A 14,757-nucleotide genomic window follows, 5' to 3' on the forward strand; every position below is an offset into this window, starting at 1 on the left:
GTCTTCGTATTTTTTTTTATGTTTTTATTTAAAACATAATCAAATTGGATCAAGTTTGCATTGTTTGGAAACAAATTTAAAAAGGGAAAATTACACAGAAATTCATATTCTAAAAACTATTTACAACTATGTCAAGTCATAATTTTAGATTATGTCAAACCAGTAAAATCAATATTTGTAATATATTTTAAGGATTAGAATTTATAAATTAGAAGTCTAAAATATATTTTATAGGGTTTATGATTTATGAATTTGAGTCTAGATTTTTTAGACTATAATGTAAAATCATAATATATATAGAATATTGACATATTAAAAATTAAGTTTGGTGGTATGACTTAATTGTAATTTTATACTTAATTATGATATTCATGTATTTCACGAGAAATTTACACGGAAATTCACTTTTGAAAAACTATTTATAACTATGTCAAGTCATAATTTTGATTTATGTCAAACTAATAAAATCATTATTTTTAAAGATTAAAGTTTATAAATTAGGGTCTAGAATATACTGTCAAGAGTTTGAGATTTATGAATTGGGGTTTAAACTTGTTAAATTATGTGTAAAATCATATTTTATTTGATATATATAGAAAAAAATGACATATTAAGAATTAAGTTTGATAATATGCTTTAATTATAATTTTGTAGTCAATTATGATATTCATATAAAAAGTCCTTTTAAAAAATGGCAACGGACTGGACTGGCCCTAGGATGAGCATTTTTAGATCAAAGCCCACTGGACCCAGCCCATGAAAAGTGTACAAACTAGTAATTATCAGACAACATTATAACTTATCACTACAAGAAAACAGCTACTTAGCGACCAAAATTAGCGACCACGTGAAATTCAGTCGCTAAATTGCGACTGCTGTAGTCGCTAGTTGTTTTACGTAGTCGCAAAAAGTAGCGGATCACTTAATGCCCATGTTACCACGTGTATTTTCATTTAACACTGCACTCGACCTAAGATATAAATTAATAAAAAAAAAACTAAAATATAAATTAAAGAAAAACTAAAAAATAAAAAATAAATATAAATATGACATTAAAAAAAGGAAAACCCTAAGGGCTTGATTGGATGGAGGGGTTAGAGGGGTTAGTAAGGGAATGGTTAGTAAGGGTTAATAGAAACCCTTGTTTGGGAGGAGGAAGGGTTAGTAAGGGTTTCTACAAACCCATGTTTGGAACACAAAAAAATTAGGAGGGTAAGGGTTTGGAGGGGTTTTGAAGGGTTTCTTTTTAACAAATTGCATCCAATTTTGAACCCTCCAATTTGGTGGGTTTGGAAGGGTTGGAAATTACCCTTCCTTCCCCTTCCTTCCCTTTCCTTACCTTTCCCTACCTTTCTCTACCATTCCTTTATTAACCCTTCCCTACCCTTCATCCGATCAAGCCCTAAATTCTTTCCATTCTCGACCTAGCCCCTCTCCTCTCTTCTTTGCGCTCTGAACTCGACCTAAGCCCCCTTTTCTCTCTGCTCTGCTCTCCGACCTAAGCCACTCTCCTTTCTTCTTGTCCGACCTAATCTTTCTCCTTTCAGACATCTGACCTGATCCATCTCCCTTCTTTACGGCTTCCTTCTCCGATTAACTCTAACTGAGCATCGTGGAGCATGCGACATTTTTTTCTATATGCTGGAGTTTGTACCTGAAATTGAAGGGCTGAAATTGGAGGAGTTTGAAAAGATACTAGAGGAAGGAAGAACGAGAAGCAGAAGGCTGGTAGCTCTAGCCTTCTTTTTATTAAGGTAGCAACCCTTTAGGCACTAGTGCCCTAGAAATTTCAGTCTTCATTTTGTATGATTGCAGATACTTATTAGGATGTTAATCATTGTGGATTTTAATGATTTGCTAATTAATTGTATTTGTGTGTGCGTTTTGTCTTTGAAATGATTTCCTAGTTTCAACGCAATTGTGGTTTTATCTTGGGAATATTGAACTTTTGAACTTGAAATCTTTGTTATGTTAATCCTTTCCTTTACCCATGAAATAGTTAATTAATTATATTCACTAATGCAGCTAATTTCATTGATAAAACTAATGCTGCTAATTTCATTGATAAACTGCGTCTGGTTCGAATTAGCCTTTTCTAAATTCCTAAAGTTATTGTTGCCAATATGCCTTAACATAAGGCATAAGAGATATTATTTTGTTCATTTTGACCTTAAGAAATTTGTATGCGGGGACTAGATACCGTTGGTGACGTTGAATTTAGCTATCTCATGGACAGAAGCAGAGAAGAGAAAAATTGGAGTTATCCCGAAAATATGACACAAAATAGTCACTAATCCAATTAGATTGACTTCATTATGGCAGTAATTTTTTTTAAATTGAGTTAATGTGGACTCGTTTGACACAAACTCACTAATAGACGCACAAACTGGATAATACTAGTCCAATTAGATTGACTTCATTATGGCAGTAATTTTTTTTAAATTGAGTTAATGTGGACTCGTTTGACACAAACTCACTAATAGACACACAAACTGGATAATCGCCGCCTCTAAAGTGTAACTTTCTGTGTGTGTTACTCCGAATTCAATTTCTTTCTACTTGTCTGGTTTCCTCCTTTAAACTCTCTCTCATTGGATTGCTTGCAAAAACCATAATCATCCTTGTTAGATTTCTTATACTTGTTTTCAATGAGACCCACTAGAGGTTTCAAGAGAAGTAAAAAAGCAGAGAAAAATGTTGACCAGAGTGTGTTGTCTGCTGATTTGTCTTCTCTCCAGCCTCAGCCTCAGCCTTGCCAGCCTTAGAGGTGTGGATTTATTATTTATCAAGGCCAGCTTTGTGAAATTACATTATGTGAAATATATGGCTGGTATGGGGATCTTTACACTGAGAAGAATGTTGCTATCAAACAACCTTGATGAGTGCCTCTCTCTCTTTCTCTCTATTAGTAATCAAACTCTGAATGATGTAAACTATATGCAGGAATATCTCAAACAACAGCATCTACAAGAAGCAGCAAAATAGGAACTTCTCAGGGTAGCAACATCTCTGGAAACAGCCTTTTTTCTGGGGGAAGTGGGGATGATCACTCTCCCTTTCCAAATGGCCAGATCTTACCCACTCCCAACTTGAGAATTTTCTCCTTTGTAGAACTCAGAGCTGCCACCAGGAATTTCAGGTCTGATACTGTGCTTGGCGAGGGAGGTTTCGGTAAAGTCTTCAAGGGTTGGCTCGATGACAAGACCACTGGAAAGCCTGGAACTGGAACTGGAACTGTAATTGCTGTTAAGTTAAATTCTGAGAGCTTGCAAGGCTTTGAAGAATGGCAGGTAACTCTAACTCCAAAGGACTTTCATTATTGGCTACATTTGTTAGGAAAATAGGGAAATTAGAATAGCAAGTCATTGAAATGTGTGTATCTTCAATCAGGTCAGGACTTTTGGGTTATCATAATCACATTTGAGATTCTTTTATACATCTTTAATTTCAAATCTGGTGGTTTATTGCAGTCGGAGATCAATTTCCTGGGAAGGCTTTCTCATCCGAACCTTGTAAGGCTGATAGGATACTGTTGCGAGGAGAAGGAGCTTCTCCTTGTTTATGAATTCATGCAAAAGGGAAGTTTGGAAAACCATCTATTTGGAAGTAAGAACGCGATTAATATATTCTCTTCTGCAACTTCCTATAGATATACATTCTGATTATGCATTACTACGCATTTCAATCGATTCAGGGGGTTCAACCGTTCAGCCACTTCCATGGGAAACACGGATCAAAGTTGCTATAGGAGCAGCCCGAGGCCTGGCTTTCTTACACACATCAGACAAGCAAGTTATTTATAGAGATTTTAAGGCCTCAAACATACTGCTTGATGGGGTGGCTGCCTACGCTTCTTTAACTTATTATTTTCTAAATTTTCTTACATTCTTCTTTCCCTTTTATCCTATTTGATGTATGTTGCACGGAAACTCCTCTTCCGTAATGTTTCCATGTTTCATATCCATTTCCTAGCTATGCTTTACAAACATGTTTCCCTGTGGCCGTTTCCGTTTTCAGTTTCCATTCTAGTGCAACATATAATGCGAGTCTATGCTTGTGTTTTGGATGATGGCAATTGACACAAAAATGTCATTTTAACCTGTAATTTGTGACTTGTTGCAGTCATACACAGCAAAAGTTTCAGATTTTGGTTTGGCAAAATTGGGACTTCAGAGATTCCGAACCTGCGGGATAATTGTAAGTTACTAGTTTTCTACTTAAGATATGCTTTGAAAAGTGCTTTAGAAAGAGCAATTTGTCCTTTCAGGAAACAATTTGATCTATCTGTTAGGGCTTTTACCTTGCATGATTTCCTTTAAGACAAACTCCACCATGTTGTAGATTTCAACATGTTCACTCCCTTTATCAATCCAATGATGCCTATAACATATCATAAATTTCGTATGCAAATCTTTACAAAATTTCGTATGCTTTCTGGTGTTCTTTCAGTAGAAAGATATGTTTAACTTCTAGTGAGTAGGGGAATTATTTATCTGTACATCTAAGTTCAAACATTATCGGAGTTGTCAAATGTAGTTGGGGTTGCTATTTAAGTATTGCTCTGTTTTTTTTGAATTTTATACTCGTTAATTGGTCTTAAAAGCTTCTATTTGAACACATTCTGGTCAGTTTTCACGCTTTTTGTGTTATGTTGATACTGGGATTCATAGTCATTTATCATGTTCCAATTTTGGTTGCTTATTGTTTTTATCCGGAGATCAGATAACAGATTGTTCGTGCTTTAGGAAAATTGACGATTTCAACTGTGAATTATTATTATGAATTTTTGTGTGTTCAATTGTGGCTTTATAAAGCTTTATAAGCTCGTAATTATGTGGTTCCTTGTTTATTAGGGCAGTTGTCATTGTTGCTGCTTGTTTCTCTTCTTGCGATCAGTTCAATGCGGACAGAACCAATTTATTAGCTGCTGTCAAAATTATGATGACCGGTATTCTAGAAAGTGAAAGACGAGCGATTGACAGAAGTTGGAGATACAAGAGCGACTATACAGACAAGTTAATGTAGCTCTTGGATGTATTTTGACATAACTTTATAGGTTAACCTTTTTATGACATAGAATTTTAGGTTAATCTAGATTATGATATCTTGTGAGTTATATTATATATTTTGATACATTTAAGCATCATATATTAATTCTTTGTAAATATATTTCTAGTTTTCATGAATATTGTTTATTGTTGTATGTTGCGGTTAATTTATTGTGAAGGTTTAAATATGTTTATAATTGTATTTAATAATCCTAATTGTAATTATAATTACTATCATATATAAAATTTATAAATTACAATTGAATAAATAAATTGTTCGGCACATTACGACGAGATTTGCTATCCAACCAATAAAATCAGTAGCAAAATGTTTCTAAATTACCGACAAATATTCTGTCGGTAAACCAATCAGATAATGGGTAGATCTAGCCAATTAGCGACTGCTTTTTGGTCGCAAATGTAGTCGGTAAAAGTTGCGACCACTCAGCGACTAAATGGAACAGTCGGTAAAGTCTGCGACTATTGTCAGAAATAGTCGGCGTTTCTCCAGCGACTAGCGACTTACCGACTGATTGATTTTGGTCGGTAAACCGCTAATTTCAGTCGGTAAACTGCTTTAGCTACCGCATCAGCTACCAAAATTGCGGTAGCTAACTAGCAGTTTTCTTGTAGTGTATGCTAGTGTAAACAAAAGGGTCAAATACAACAATATCATAATTAAGTACAAAATTACAACTAAGTCATATCACTAAACTTAATTCTTAATATGTCATTATTCTCTATATATTATGATTTTATACCATAATTTAAAAATTATAGACTCCAATTCATAAATCATAAACCCTAGAAAATATATTGTAGATTTCTAATTTATAAATTTCAATTCTTAAAATATATTAAAAGTACTGATTTTACTAATTTGACATAATCTAAAATTATGATTTGATATAGTTGTAAATAGTTTATGAAATATGAATTTCTGTGTAATTTTCCCTAATGGCAACTTGAAGCTCTTGATAACGTTTTTGACTCATATCAATTTTTTATTTCGGAAATGTATAGTAGAAATCTGGGGTGTTTTCGTGATCTTTTTTATGTTTTTATTTAAAATACAATCAAATTAGATCAAGTTTGGAAACAAAATTTAAAAAAAAAACAGACTTTCTGTGTAATTTTCCCTAATGGCAACTTGAAGCTCTTGATAACGTTTTTGACTCATATCAATTTTTTATTTCGGAAATGTATAGTAGAAATCTGGGGTGTTTTCGTGATCTTTTTTATGTTTTTATTTAAAATATAATCAAATTAGATCAAGTTTGGAAACAAAATTTTAAAAAAAAACAGACAAACAAAATTGGAGATGCAGGGGATCGAACCCTGTACCTCTCGCATGCAAAGCAAGCGCTCTACCATTTGAGCTACATCCCCATATGTTAATTAGCATAAATTATGGAATTTATATTTTCGTTCTTTTATCCAATTTAGCTATCAAAACTCTAGTATGGTTCTCTCTCGAAATGAGTAAGGGACATTTGCTTCGCATAGGGGTAACAGAATGGAATCAAGAAAGGAAAAAAGGAAAAAGGGATGGTATGACCTTTAATTCTCTTATTTGTTTGTTTCAGTTCCACAAAGAGAATAATATACTCATTTTGTGACTGTTTGGTTCAAATGAAGTAACCATAGTTGTGTTTTTACAACAATTTCTATACATACATGTCTCTATTAATAAAATATAAGAATTCAAATTATTTTCAGGGTAAAAAAGTAAAAAGAAATAAGAACAAGGATCAAAAATAAAATTTATCTATGGATAAAAAAGTATAGATAAATAAGTACAAGGATCAAAACGAAAAACAAAAAGTAAAATTTAGTCAAAAATATTTTTTCAGGAAAAAAATTAAAACTATACAAGAGTAAGGATCAAAAGTGAAATTAATCCAAGGATAAAAAAAGTAAAAATAAAAAAATATATATATAGATCAAAATAGAAATTAAAAAGTAAAATAGAGACTATAATTCCGTCGTTTATCTTTATGCATTAGGTCCAGTATAATTCGATCCTTCATCGGCTATATCCTTAAACGAATCTGTAACTATGGATTATGTCAAGTTACATATAATGAGATTTTTGTTTTACTTGTTCAGATAGAATTAACTCTGAATAGACATGTTAAATGCAATCTCCATTTCAACTCTTATCATTATCACTTTGCAAGGATTTCAAGTTAATTCTCCACAAGCTGCTCATGGATATATCTCTCATTTATCAGGAATGACAAATGCTCAATCTAATATTAACTATCCCGCAATTATTTTATGTGATGCCGAACGCCTGACACACACACTCCAGGATCATTCATGTTATGGATCGTGTTTGCACAGAGTCAAAGCATAACACTCCATAATCCAGAATCATTAATTAATATTTATTTGAGTCATCGGATTATTTATACCTACTAATACCATTTCAGACAAACAGATGACATAGGATAAATCCATCCATCCCGTTATCTCAAGTCGGGTCCTCAATCGTAATGAACTCATTCACCGGATCCATGTAACTATCCAGATATCTCCATACATGAAGCTTGTGAGATCAGCTCACTATTCGCAACAAAAGACATTATTACATGTAAGTCTCAACATGATGTTAACCCCTTAACATATTGCTTGACTTGGAGTGATTTTAAGTTTATTAGTTTATCATAAAGTTTAGTCTCATTTCATGCTTGTATGAACATTTTATAATCACTTGAAATAAACTTTGAGATTTTCTCTTATTTAACTTAATTAGTTATTAATAAAAGATGAATGTCTTTATATAGTTAAACATACTTTATCTTATTAAAACAAATGATTAAATGAACAATTCATTTACAAGTATTTATATCCTAAAACAATTGTCTATAGGACATAAAACCCCAACAGTAACGTTATCCCGTTAGTTTGTTGGTGTGACACGGAAGTTAATCAGAGCTTTATGTGTAGTCTTTGGCAGTATGTCTAGAAAGTAGTGCAATCAAATTGCTTTCCATTACTGTGAGGAATATATAACTTGCATAAAATTACTTTTTCCATAAAGTTTATAATTTTTGATAAAGTGATAGAAGAGGTTGGCTTAGCTCCACTACTACGATCATGTACCTTTTCTAATTCTTGGTCATAGGAAAGGCTCTACTATGTAAATTCCTTATGTGGCGAAGGGCCACTGGTTAGATAATTCTCATGGTCGAGGTCGAAGACTGGATAATAAGTGCATAGTTTTGGCAAGCTAAACATTTCTTAACAAGGCCAGCAACATCTTAGGCCATCTTCAGTCAATAAAACCTCACAGTTGCGCTTTTCTGGCTAATGCGTCATTCCTTTCATGGGCACTCCAAATTCCTTTGTGAATTTCGCGAAGTATATACTTGGCTTACTTGAACCCCACGCATTTCAGCCAAGAACAGCCAAAGGACCTCAGATAAAGAATATTATCAATAAATAGAGTACTGTTCAGACGAATGATTTCACTTGCTTGTCTTTCTCTTCTGAAAATCTTACAGTTAGATACGAATATATGGGGAAAAATTACAAAATTTGATCAAATGAGAGACTCATTTACATATTTAATCAATTTACTCAACCTACTACATCTATTTTTGTGTGACTTTCCCAAAATACAACATTAGTAATTAGAGAACCAAGTGGCTGATTGATTAGCAAATCTTGGAATCTAATTATCAACAGAATATCATGAATTACAACCATATCATGAAGGACAATTTACGTGGTCTTTAAGTTTGAGTGTATTTTTTATTAAAATGAAGTAATATTGTAAACAAGGTAGTGCATTATTTTGATATGCAACATAAAAAAATGAGTTGATTATAAAAAGAGGATCATGTAAAATAAAGGGGATTTGAAACTGTAATTAGGTGGAAATAGGGGGATTAAGAAGAGAAATTCAATAGGAAGGTCTGAAACCAATTATGTGAGGCAGAGATAGAGATATAGAGTAGAGTACAGGAAGTAAATCTTTGTTGTCTTAATCAGTCCAAATGGATAAAAATATAAAAAGTAAAAATAGGGTGCAACAAAGAGTACAGCAGAGCGGCAGGCAAGGCAGCCAAGAAAAGAGATGAAGAAAGCACAGTGGTTCTGTAACACTATAAAAAACATTACCATTGTTATGTTATGTCTGTCTCATTAACCTATTAAGCAAATGTCCCATCTTCTCTTCCTTATTTCACCACTTTGACCATTCTGCCTTTTTTCTACTTTTAGTCTCTGCTTTCACTTCCTTTTTTCATCCATCCTTCTTACACTATCCTTTTCTTTACCTTTTTATTCTACATTTATACCCCCACATCTTTAATATATATACACAAGGCTTAATACAATGGTGCTACCCGTTAACTTTTAAAATGTTCCAAATAATTCCTTACTTTTATCTAATTGCATTCAATACCCTCGATTTTTATTCAATCGCATCCAATAACTTCTATGCAATTGCATTCAATAACATTCTATTCTTGTCGAGTTGTATTTAACAACCCCAAAACTTCAATTCCATAATGAACTTTCATTCTGTTCAAAAAAAAAAAAAAAAAAAAAAAATTCAAAAATTGCTAATTACATATCTATTTGACATTTTATTTTTGACACGTGACATAGTGGGTTTCTCATTTCTTGCATTCAAAAGATTATATTGAGAATAACGAGTCATTTGTAACCTTTAAAAATTCAAGGGCAGTTAGAAGTTTAGAGCCAATATACACCGAACATATATATATATATATTAGATTTATATAAGGATTAAAACACCATTCCAATCCTCAAATATTGGTATTTATATCCTAACCTATTATTTGATGTTGTGGATTAAGCTCAGTAGGAGGAGGTCCATGACACTTCAAAGAGTCGAGTTTAATAGAGCAAAGAGTCGAGTTTAATAGAGCAATTTAGAAATGAAACTGCTCCACCGTCATATCGAAGGGTAATACGGTACTTTCATACGATCGCGAGCTTATAAGAAGGTTATCTTTACTCTTTTTCCCAAACATTATTCCACTTTTATAGTCCTATTTATACTGATTTTAGTATCACATTATATATATAAATATAGACATAGATATGATGCTATATTAGCGCAGGTCAATTTGACATAGAATCAATTCAACCATTCTGAACTTGAATTAAACTAAAGATTTGATAATATTTATCTCCTAATATATTTAAAATGTTGATCTCTATTATTTTATAATATTTGTCTGGTCATCACTAAAAAATTAGTGAAATCTGGACCAATAACTTGTGATACACCTTGATATTTCACCAATTTAGATAAGTGAACAATAGAACAGAAAAAAATAAGCATCATTAGCCCTTTCAAAAATAAGCATTTTAGTGGTTTAAGGGTATATATAATAAAAACAAATCCACTCTGACACAGGGTTTGCAAGTCCTACATTACATATTCCTTTCCTTTTGCTTTCTTTCTTTGAATCAATCAACATCTTCTTCTCTCTCTCTCACTCTCATGGCTTCTTCTTCGTTTCTTTGTTACTTGTTCCTTTCTTTACTTGTTGTGGCTCAAGCTGTGAAAATGCTGCAGCAGCAATCTGATCAAATGGGTATGGAAGAAGAGGAAGTATCAGCCCTTTTTGATGTTTTGGCTTCTCTTATTGATGATCCTGATTGGCCTGAAATGCATCCAACTCCTTGCACTGATACACCTTGGCCAGGTGTTCAATGTGAAATTGATGATCAATCTTTACTTTTTCATGTCACCAAGATTCACATTGCTCCTGACATTGTTAATCCTCCCTGTAAAACTTCTGCTTCCTTCTCTACTTCTTTTCTCAAGCTTCCTTACCTTAAAGTTCTTTCTATTTTTAACTGTTTTGTGGCATCTCCAGCAACTCTTCCTCCTTCCCTTTTTCATGCTTCATCTTCTTTAGAGCATCTTGCTCTAAATTCCAATCCCAATTTATCAGGTTCTATACCCTCAACTTTAGGACATATCCCTAGTCTTAGAGTTCTGAGTCTGTCTCAAAACAATCTCCATGGAAGTATTCCTGTTGAGCTTGGAAGCTTGGTTAATCTAGAGCAACTTGATCTCAGTTACAATAATCTAACCGGTGAAATTCCTGAGGAGCTTGGGGAGTTAGAAAGATTGGAAATTTTGGACTTGAGCTGGAATGGTCTTCAAGGGGAAGTCCCTCCATCAATAGGGCAGCTTAAGGTTCTTCAAAAGCTTGATTTAAGCTACAATAACATTGTAGGAACAATTCCATCAGAATTAGGGAAGCTGAACAGGTTAGTTTTGCTTGATTTGAGCCATAATTTCATGAATGGACCAATACCTGAAACATTCTCAGGATTGGAAAAATTAGAATACTTGATACTTAATCACAACCCTTTAAATTCAGGGATACCCTTGTTTGTAGGATCTTTGAAATGTCTTATAACAATAAGTTTATCAGCATCTAGATTAAAAGGGCCAATACCAAATTCAGTTTGTTCCCTGAAAAATCTTAGTGCCCTATCTCTAGACAACAATAGCCTGAGTGGCACAATACCTTCAAACTTGGGGTTACTTCCAAATCTTAACCAGCTAAATCTAAGCAACAATGAGCTAAGTGGTGAAGTTTTGTTAGCAGAAAAGTTCATTGAAAGGCTAGGGAGAAGATTAGATGTAAGAGGAAATAGAGGATTGTGTACAAGCAATAAGAAGAAGAAAAATATTTCAATATATGTGGAGACTCCAAATTGCTTGGGTAAAATAGGGAATGAAAATCAAAACGCAGATGAGAACAAAGGAATGCAATCTTCATTGTACCATGGAAAGATCAGTTCAAGTTCTCTAAATCAAGAATGCTCAGTTCGATATCTTCTTTTGTATGTACTTTTCTTGTTTGTTTGTTTTATCATTTTGTAATACTGAGTTTCTTTTCTTTACTTGTTTTGGTAGTATAAATTCAGAAAGTTGAAAAAGTATTTCTGTTTTTATTTTCTTTTGAAATAGTATTATATTAATTTGGTTGGATTAGCTTTTCAAGGAAACTATGACTGTTTTACTTGGTACTAAGTTTTTGTAATGTCAAGATGTATCATATAGCTCATACTACATTGATCAAATGGCAAAAAAAAAGTTTATATATTTATGAAGGAATTGATAGAGTATTTTTTACAGGTTGATATTGTTTGATTTGACAATGGATGCTGTAAAATCAGGACATTCCTCAGAAAGTTTGGAATCCGTTTCTTATTGTATTATTTTTTTTTTTTGGGAAAATTCAAATAAAACCCCTGTTGTTTCACTAATTTTCAGATAAAGGACTGTGGTTTATTTTTTGTCAAAACGAGGACTGAGTTTTCGCACTTTTAATAATGCTATTAAAACTATCTTTAACGACCTGAAAATGAAATTTTTCAAGAATTAAAATTGTTCAATGTCATATTTTCTATAGAACTACATTTTCGATTTTAGAAAATCATCTTTTTTGGAACTTTCTCTCTCTAAATATTAATTTTGTCTCTTTTTACCAAACATCATCTAAATAATCCCGAAATAAAAAAGTTGAAGAATTAAAGTTGTTTAGAATATTAGTAGTTCTTAAAATATGTCATTTTTGAAGTTGTTAAGGGTGATTTTAATAGTATCAATCGAAAAAGTCCTTATTTTGCTAAAGTTGAAAACCCCAGTCCTCATTTTGACAAAAAGTAAACCACAATCCTTTATCTAAAAATTAATGAAACCACAAGGGTTTTATTTCAACTTTACTTTTTTTTTTTTTTTTTTTTTTTTTTTTACATGTTGATTCACGTTCATATTGTTTAATTTTTTAAGTGTAATTTTCCCCTGAAATTTCATAGGCCCGAGACCAAATAAGGAATAAAGGTTTTTAATAATAATAAAGAAAAAGTAATACTAAAAAGAAATTTATTTTACCCATTATATTATTTGTTCCCTTTTAAGCTTTTATAAACACATTTATAACAATTTTTTTTTATGTATGTAGTAAAAAAAAATGTGGGCCCGTTTTGACCATGGGTTGAGCAGCCACACTCGTGACCTATGTCCAAAACTGGCCCTGGCTTGGTTCGAGATTCGTCGTCACTTTTTAAGCGATTTTTTTTTTCTAATTAAAGTTTTTCTTTTCATATATTAAGTGGCTATTTGTTTCTATTTTTCAGAACTACTTTTTGTCTTTTAACTTTAAACATGAAATAAAAAGTCTATGATAAAATTTCGAAACTATTGCTTTCAACAGAAAAATCAACTAATATCTATTACCTATCAGCCACATTAAATAGCAAGCAACAAACAAAAACAGGTGAATCAAACAGATCCTAAAACTCAAACTTGAAATCTCTAATTTAAACGATTCAAATTTCTTAACCATTAAATCCAACCTTAGTTGATTTCTGTTGTTTAATTTGAATAATACTAAATGAGCCCCGAGTAGTAACAAGTTCTAATTTGAACTTAAAATTTAGGCTTGTTTATTACACAATTTATAAATTTTACCGTAAATTCCGACCGAGATAGGTGATTTTTAATTTTAACAATCATTAGACCTTCCTGATATGATAATGTTGACATAATAAATATAATAAAAATAATTTAATTAGATATTATATAATAATAATAAATTAGATCCCAGATAACTTTAGATATTTTATGGATAAATTAATATTCACTTAAGATCTGTTTAATTTACCTGTTATTTGATGTTGTTGTTAAAGTTTGTTGTTTGTTATTGGAAAAAATTACTTTTCCAAAAACCAAAATTTCATACTTTTGCAAAAAAAAAAAACTACTTTTCATTTATAAAAGGTAAAATGTAATTTCCTAATCAAACACTTAAAACTCTCACTTTTAATATGAAAATGCAAACATGAGGAGAAAATGAAATAAACAAAAATCACATTATTTTTTTGACATATCTTGTTGGGAATATCTTGCTGCTATTATGTTGAAATTGGGATTTTCTGATAGATGGATTAAGTGGATTATGTTATGTGTAACATCTGTGAGATATTCGATTAAAGTGAATGATAAAATTATGGGCCCTTTCTCACCTAGAAGAGGATTACGTCAGGGAGACCCTTTGTCACCATATCTTTTCTTATTATGTGTGGAAGGTCTTTCAGCTCTTGTTTCGGATGCTGAAAAGAGAGGTATGATTCATGGAAGTAGAGTGTGTAGAAGGGCACCGGCTGTATCACATTTACTATTTGCTGACGATGCTTTTCTTTTTGTTCGAGCGAATATTGGGGAATGCAGGGAACTTAAAAGGCTCTTAAACATATATGAGGAGGCATCGGGTCAAGCTATTAATTTTACTAAGTCAGGTATTCTTTGCAGTTGCAATGTTAATCCTTTGTTGGTGGAGGGGATTCAATTTATTTTAGAAGTATACCAACCAATTGATACTGGCCGATACCTTGGACTTCCATCACTTGTTGGTCGGAAGAAAAAGGTGATTTTTGCTCATTTAAAGGATAGACTTTGGAAAAAATTACAGAACTAGAGAGCTAAACCACTTTCAAAGGCGGGGAGAGCAATGCTAATTAGGGCGGCGGGGCAAGCTCTACCGATATATTTCATGAGTGTGTTTATGCTACCTATTTCGACTGCTGTTGAGCTCCAGAGAATGCTAAATTCATTCTGGTGGGGAAATAAAAAGGATGGATCACGCGGGATTAATTGGATGTCATGGAAAAGGCTGTGTATTTCTAAGGAATATGGAGGTTT

At 32.4% G+C, this 14,757-nt stretch overlaps 2 protein-coding genes and 1 non-coding gene across 4 annotated transcripts; 2 read left to right on the forward strand and 1 right to left on the reverse strand.

Moving 5' to 3' along the window:
- Positions 1–1,317: 1,317 nt before the first annotated feature.
- LOC136231995 (probable serine/threonine-protein kinase PIX13) lies at positions 1,318–5,245 on the forward strand. Of its 2 annotated transcripts, none has more exons than XM_066021030.1 (7): positions 1,318–1,754; positions 2,739–2,767; positions 2,944–3,290; positions 3,471–3,606; positions 3,695–3,837; positions 4,123–4,197; positions 4,859–5,245. In XM_066021030.1, the coding sequence occupies exons 1-7, from the start codon at positions 1,639–1,641 to the stop codon at positions 4,922–4,924; spliced, it is 912 nt and encodes a 303-aa protein (XP_065877102.1). In that variant the 5' UTR covers positions 1,318–1,638; the 3' UTR covers positions 4,925–5,245. The 2 variants fall into 2 exon arrangements, with proteins under 2 accessions (XP_065877102.1, XP_065877100.1); XM_066021028.1 differs by having other exon boundaries at positions 1,320–1,754; positions 4,854–5,245.
- A 1,119-nt stretch (positions 5,246–6,364) lies between these two features.
- TRNAA-UGC (transfer RNA alanine (anticodon UGC)) lies at positions 6,365–6,437 on the reverse strand. The gene has a single exon. It is a non-coding gene; the product is annotated as a tRNA-Ala (tRNA).
- A 4,186-nt stretch (positions 6,438–10,623) lies between these two features.
- LOC136233687 (receptor like protein 29-like) lies at positions 10,624–14,533 on the forward strand. The gene is made up of 2 exons (XM_066023398.1): positions 10,624–11,894; positions 13,999–14,533. Exons 1-2 carry the CDS (start codon positions 10,624–10,626, stop codon positions 14,531–14,533), a joined length of 1,806 nt encoding a protein of 601 aa, XP_065879470.1.
- The last annotated feature ends 224 nt before the right edge of the window (positions 14,534–14,757 follow it).

This window comes from Euphorbia lathyris, chromosome 6 (genome assembly GCF_963576675.1).
Source record: "Euphorbia lathyris chromosome 6, ddEupLath1.1, whole genome shotgun sequence".
Taxonomy (NCBI): domain Eukaryota; kingdom Viridiplantae; phylum Streptophyta; class Magnoliopsida; order Malpighiales; family Euphorbiaceae; genus Euphorbia; species Euphorbia lathyris.

Coding starts and splice junctions, on each gene's coding strand:
- LOC136231995 (XM_066021028.1), top strand. CDS start 1,639: ATGCTGGAGTTTGTACCTGAAATTGAAGGGCTGAAATTGGAGGAGTTT. Junction 1,755..2,738: donor CTAGCCTTCTTTTTATTAAG/GTAGCAACCCTT, acceptor TCTTCTCTCCAG/CCTCAGCCTCAGCCTTGCCA. Junction 3,607..3,694: donor GGAAAACCATCTATTTGGAA/GTAAGAACGCGA, acceptor CAATCGATTCAG/GGGGTTCAACCGTTCAGCCA.
- LOC136233687 (XM_066023398.1), top strand. CDS start 10,624: ATGGGTATGGAAGAAGAGGAAGTATCAGCCCTTTTTGATGTTTTGGCT. Junction 11,895..13,998: donor TCAGTTCGATATCTTCTTTT/GTATGTACTTTT, acceptor ATTTTCTGATAG/ATGGATTAAGTGGATTATGT.